The sequence below is a fragment of the Gavialis gangeticus genome, unplaced genomic scaffold (assembly GCF_001723915.1).
Source record: "Gavialis gangeticus isolate Ggan-Ray unplaced genomic scaffold, GavGan_comp1, whole genome shotgun sequence".
NCBI classification, from domain to species: domain Eukaryota; kingdom Metazoa; phylum Chordata; order Crocodylia; family Gavialidae; genus Gavialis; species Gavialis gangeticus.
The window spans coordinates 35,500,513-35,507,095 of NW_017729031.1; the positions used below are offsets into that span (position 1 = coordinate 35,500,513).

At 46.6% G+C, this 6,583-nt stretch overlaps 1 protein-coding gene across 1 annotated transcript in view; it reads left to right on the plus strand.

Annotated features, from left to right (window-relative positions):
• The window catches only part of LOC109301444 (fibrinogen-like protein 1-like protein), a 13,853-nt gene extending 7,504 nt beyond the window's left edge, over nucleotides 1-6,349 (plus strand). The window contains exon 3 of the mRNA XM_019522624.1: nucleotides 5,434-6,349. Within this exon, the coding sequence (XP_019378169.1) occupies nucleotides 5,434-6,092 (659 nt within the window). The 3' untranslated portion in view covers nucleotides 6,093-6,349. The remainder of the gene's footprint in view (nucleotides 1-5,433) is intronic.
• Nucleotides 6,350-6,583: the final 234 nt, after the last annotated feature.

Here is a 6,583-nt window from a genome sequence, read left to right on the forward strand (position 1 = left end):
TTCTAGATGACAACTTAGACGAAACGAGGGTCATGTATGCACGACACTTTAAAGCGGGCTAAATGCTTTTGCACTGCTTTACTGGTGTCAGTGTTTGCATGCCTTGGCAGCATATTGTGCATGAATTCCAGCCGCTGTAGGCAATTTGGCGGCATAATGCGCTTTAAATGACTTGGGGCGCAGCAAACTAAAACTCGTCCAAGGAGTTTTAGTTTGCTGCCCTACAGCCACGGAATGAAGTGCCGGGCTCCATGCAGCTCTGCAGGAAGCCAGTGCAGGCAGCCTGGCAGCAGCCTGGGAAGGCGGGCTCCGCCCAAGAAAAGTGGTGAGCCTGATTCCCCGCCCTGCCCCCAGAGCCTGCCTGAGCTGCATGGGGGCCTGGTATTGCCTTACGCAGCTGCAGTGCCCCCCTCGGGACCACCTAAGCCAGGTGCCTGCTGCCAGGTGCCGCCTAGGTCGGGGGGACTACTGCTGCTGTGGAGGGAAGCACTGCCCCCCTGGCTCAAGGACCACTCAGCCTGCTGGCAGCTCACTATCCCCTCCCCAACGCTGGAGAGGCAGGTAAGTATGGGTGTGTGCATGACAGGGGTTTCATACATTTCATAGACATTAGGGCTGGAAGGGACCTTGGAAGATCATCGAGTCCAGCCCCCTGCCCCAGGGGCAGGAAGTCAGCTGGGGTCAGAGGAACCCAGCAAGGTAGATATCCAAATGTTTCTTAAAAGAGTCCAGAGTAGGTGCTTGCACCACCTCTGGGGGCAGTCTATTCCAGGCCTTGGGGGCTCAGACAGGAAAGAAGTTTTTCCTTATGTACAGCCTGAAACAGTCTTGGAGAAGTTTGTGATAGTTTGACCTCGTCATCCCTTGGGGCGCTCTGGTGAACAGACGTTCCCCCAGATCCTGACGTACTTATAGGCAGCCACCAGGTCCCCCCTGAGCCTGCGTTTTTCCAGGCTGAAGGGTCCCATGGCTCTCAGTCTCTCCTCATAAGACCTGTTGTCCTGCCCTCTGATCATGTGCGTGGCTCTCCTCTGCACTCTGTCAAGCTTCTCCACGTCCTTCTTGAATTGCGGAGCCCAGAATTGGATGCAGTACTCCAGCTGCAGCCACACTCTAAATACAAGCGGTGAGTTTTTAAACGCTTTCCACACTGCCAAAGCATGCAAACCATTTTAGGGCCCCCATTTCATCTACACACACTCTTAGTGATTGCTACCTAACTTCAGCTGCTCTCCTTAAGACTTGATAGAGGCAGCAGCTTTGGAAAGCCAGGAGAAGAAATGACTCCTGCAGGCAGAGACAGCCACCACTAGAGACAAGAACAGAAGCAAAACAGTATCTTCAAAAGAAGTGATCACAAAATGCCAAATGCTTTGTCTGTGCCATTCTGAAATGGCACAGACAAAACATTGGAGGTCTTCAAGAGGAGGTTAGACGGGCATCTGGCTGGGGTTAGCCGAAGCCAGCACTCTTTCCTGCCTATGCAGGGGGTCGGATTCGATGATCTATTGAGGTCCCTTCCGACCCTGACATCTATGAATCTATGAAATATTTTCATTTTCATCCTCTTTACAAAACCACATAGCCAAATAATTTTCAGTTAAACATGTTTGAATGTTTTTAAAATTGTTTATTTTCTACCATTTTTATTGCTTCTCCTTGAAAAAACTGGGGGGAAAAAATCAATAAATTATTTTCTAAATTGTCAACAGGTCATTTCTCATTCCAAAAATACCTTAACAAAAAATTGAGCAATTCTCCCTTTTCGGACAATAAGCCCTTCATTTTCAAAAGAAAGGTGAAGGGATCATCAGCATTTCAGGTTGAAAGGATGTCACCTGGGGAATGAAGTTCCATAGCGGTCCCTAAATAACATGCAATGGTTGGCAGGGGAGCCAGCAAACAGTGCAGCCACGCAGTGACCCGGCAAGGAGAAAGGCAAAGAAACCTAGTAAGGGGAAGAAACAGCAATCTAGCTGGAAAATTCTGGTGATAGAAATGAAATCTGGCAGGAGCCAGCAGGTCTGCGCTTCCTTGACTAACCCAAATTACCAGTGGAAAATGTTCTAGATATTAACTGCCCTTTGCACATGTCTTTTAATATTTCACGTGCTGTGCAGTTGGAACTTCATGAACTTTGAAAGGGAGCTTAAAAAGATGCATGGTTTCACTGTAGTGCGTTGAGCACTTCTGTACCCCAGGCTTAAAATAAAGTACAATCCTCATTGTGAGAAGAACAATCCTCAGCACTTCCACAGGGCAGTTGCAAAGTCTAAAGAGGCCAACCGGCAAACTACCATTGACACAGCGACCTCTGCAACCTGCAGTCCTTTACACATCACTGCACAGATTAATCATCTTAGTTAGTATATGTGTTTCTATGGTGTATGCAGCAACAGGAGTCTGGGTGTACAGCAAAAGGAACACTGTTCCCCCTATCGTTCACTTATATTAGAAGTACCCTGCTATAAGAAGGTCATTTAAAGATAGGAGGAGATCGTAGGGTCACAAAAAAAAGAACCTGCTTTCTGCAGAAAATACCAATTTAACACGTGCAAATCCAGGCGTTTATCTTGAAATGCCGAGCAGTGCCTCGGGGGGGCACTTGTGCTCTCATTCACCAATTTGGCCATGATCCTTTCTTAAAATGTGCTGGTCCCCCTCACCAGGAGGGGGAGACCACAGTGCATCATGGGAGATGTAGTCTGACTAATAAGAACCTGGCTGTCAATGGGCTTCTGATTGGGGATATTTTGGCTTTCAACTGTAACGTTCTAGATTTCCTTTTTTGTTGCGCAAAATGCAACAGTTGATTGGGGGGGGCATGTATTTTCCTAACAGCTTTAATTATTACCTGTTTTTTTTTTTATAGATCTGGGGCACAGAGAGAGGAAAAAAGTGCCCCCCAGATTATTCACCAAGCATTTTCATGTCTACTTTTGGCATGTGAGATGAGCTCCAGCCACCTGCCTTTATGATTATTTTATTCTTTTTTTCGTGTGCCCTTCATCATCTGAATTTGCCACCATCAAAATCAGCCTCTGGTCTCTTCTCTACAGTCCTCCCTCTCTCATGGGACCCCACATGTTTTTTCTTCCAAGGTTAACAAACTTTTAGTTAACTGTACACCACATCTTCCAGCTATACCTGTTAATGGAGGCATCATCAGTCCATTTAAGGGAGCAGAGAACTTCTTTCTGCATGTGGCAGCTCTCAATGTGAAATGAATTCTTTGCAACAGCTCCTTAAATGAAAGCCGGCTGTCGTCAGCTGCAATCCATGCAGGAAGTTATAATTTGATTCATGTTTGTTGATTTGCTCCTTCCATGCCAGTCACACATGCTGGCTGTCATGACAGGCATTGCACAGCTGCTATTGCTATAGGCAGTGGGCAAACAGTCTCAGCTCCTGACATCGCCTCTTCCCAACCTGAGCTCCGCCAGCAACCTAATGGGGCCCACAGCTCAGCACACAGCTGCCTCATTATTGAAGCAGTGTCTCTTGTAAATCGGATTCTGGATCAGGACATCCCCCGTTCAGCTGCTGCCCTCCACATCAGTCCCACACACCATGGGGGACTACCATCTCCCAAGCTGATTTATTTCCTGAGGAGTGAGCTCCATTAGCTCACCTGCTATCACAGAAGGGCTTTTTTCCATCTGGGCAGGGTGTTCCCATTTCATTTCACTAGAGGGCAATGGTTGACACATTCAACAAGACTCAGAAACTAACAGGAGTCCACTCCATTTCTACTCGGTTGAAAACAGCAGTTCTCACCTTTGTTAGACTTGAGGCAACCCTTGGAAAATCCCACCTCTTAGTCTTCCCTTGTTTTCTTGACTACAGAAAAAGAATAGAACACTTTTTCTGTTGCAAAAAACTCAGAAAGAACATTATAATGTTTGTAACGTTGTGGATTTCCCCTTTGAAATCTCTGGGTTCATCATGTTTGCACACCTAACAATGCTAACATGATGTGGCACCCTTGAAAGGATCTCAAGGCATCCCAGGGTGCTGCAACACTCTGGTTTAGAAACAGTGGTCTAAAAGAAAGATGATCTGGCCTGAAGACTTACTGGTTTGTATCCTCTGTTTCATCTAGGTTTAAAGTTTGAGCAGTGTTGACACATTTGAATCATTCTCTGTTTATTCACACGCAACAATTAGAAAGTACATACCAGCTGCTGCCTTCCGAAATGTGCCTCTTTTGAAATGGTTCCAAACTTACCTGCATCTACACCCTTAGAGTAACCATCTCTGCACAGGGAAATGTCCTTATCTCAGTTATGAGCTGGGCTTTATTCTGCAATCAATCTCTGCAACGTCTATTGACTTCAAGGGGAATTCCCTATACTGGACTGACTTCAGTGCAGGCTCCATACTGTTCCTTGTAGCATACTGAGTCCATTCACCTAAACTGGGGCTGGCAATATTCAAGTCAGCTGTTTCTGCAGGAAATTGCTAGCTGACAGAGAAGGCTTCAGCTTTCCCTGGGAGAGGAAAGCAAGAGCCAAGCCATCCCAGAATGCGTGGGAATTGTTGTAGTTTCTGTTTGGACTCCGCTTCTTTTTTGCAGCCAGGTCTCAAGGGTAAGGGGATGGATGCAGCGTAAGAATTCAGAGATGCAGGAATGTGAAGGTTGATTGGCAAGAAACCTCTCCTAGGAAAGCAAGGTCATATGCCTTTAAAAGAGCAAAATTGCACTTACTGACTTGTCTGAGTCAAAGGTAGTTACCTGGACAGCAGCTGAGGGCTGCAACAATAGCAGGTCTTTGAATAGTTCAGCTCTGCTTGCAAAGCAGAGGAGACAGTAAATCCATTACCACCACCCTCTCTATACTATAGAGAGCATTACGTAACAGCGCTGCTTGCAGGCACTTTGAAGAAAAGGCAATTCTAATGGGCAAGCAACTGTATTCATTTATTTTTAACACCACACATACTTCCTTGCAGTTCACCTCAAGACAGCTTCATTGCCTCTGGGCCCTGTATCCAGCATGGAGCAACTGCTTCATACCAAACCAGCCCACCTCGCACTTGGCGAGGCTTATCAGGGAAGTCCAGCCAGCGGCCCAGTGCCGGCTCCTGCAGCCTCAGCTCCCTGCACTCCACACAAGTCTAGGTGCTGATCCCCTGAGCTGTCCCCTGCTTTCACCTGCTCCCCCCAGGCGTGTCTGGGCCACCCATCCCTCCTCCAGCTTCTGCTTCCTGCCACCACTCTAGGTTGGACTCGGAGGACTCCACTGGAGTCACGCTGGGGATCAACCTGATATAATGCTCTGGAGTTTATTGCAATCCCAGGTCTCTGTTGGACTCAGCTTTTGCACTCTAGCCTTGACCTCCTATTAGACAGAAGCTCCTTCCGAGCAGATGGAAAGCAATTAGCTTTTGAGTTTTAGAAGTCACTGGCCTTCATCTCCTTTTGTTCCCTAGTTTACCACTTCACTTTCAAGAAGGACTGCGAAGAACTTTTCCAGACAGGCCACACCATGAGTGGCCTTTACATCATACAGCCTGAAGGAAGCCGCAAGCTCGTGGTGCAGTGCTACATGGATGGCTGCAATGGGTGGACAGTGATCCAGAGAAACAGCCATAACACGGAGATCACATGGACAGAGGCCTGGACAACCTACAAGTATGGCTTTGGTAACCTGGAAGAGGATCACTGGCTTGGCAATGAGTACATCCACCTCATCACCAAGCAGAAATTGTACAAAGTGAGGATAGATTTAACTAATGTCAATGGCATGGCACGGTATGCAGAGTATGACAGCTTTTTTCTGGCAGACGAGGGTGATTTTTACAAGCTTAAGTTAGGGATGTATGAGGGTAATGCAGGAGACTCTCTCAGCTCTCCCATGACTAAAAACATGCACGATAACATGAGGTTTTCAGCTAAGGATAGTGATAATGACAGATCAAGTCACACAAACTGTGCAGATGTGCATGGAGGGGGCTGGTGGTTCGACTCCTGTTACGATGCTCAGCTGAACCGCAAGGGCGGCCTTCACTGGCACACCCTCTGCGATGGCAATTGCCAAAGCTCAGCTATTCTGCTGAAGCCCGTTCATATGTACTGTCACAGGGTTTAGAAGACATGTCCATCCCCACAGACTATGATCAGGTGACCTAATGTAATACTTATCTGAAAAATAAAAGGTGAAATCATATCCTGCAGGCTTCAAGTTTCTCTGCCTTCCTCATAGAAAGGGGGATCAGATTTTGATTCTACTGCTAACAGAGATGTCTATGCTGTATATTCAACCTCTCTGATGATATTCACTGCCTTCAACAAGGCAGCGAGACATATTGTGAATAACAACCTAATAAAATTCTTCTTTCTTCAGCACGCTCTGTGTAGTGTTTTGTAAGCCGAGTCATATTTCTGTCACACCACTTGACACCAAGGAAAAGAAAAACCATAAGCAGTGATTTGTCATCAAAATGGTAGTAAATAAATAATTACCCTGAAAATCTGAGAACATGCAAGGTGTCCCGGCTCTAGACAGATTATTACGTTCCTGAGAAGCATGAATATTCATACACACTAATTACAGGTAATTCGGGAGAAGGGGAATAACAG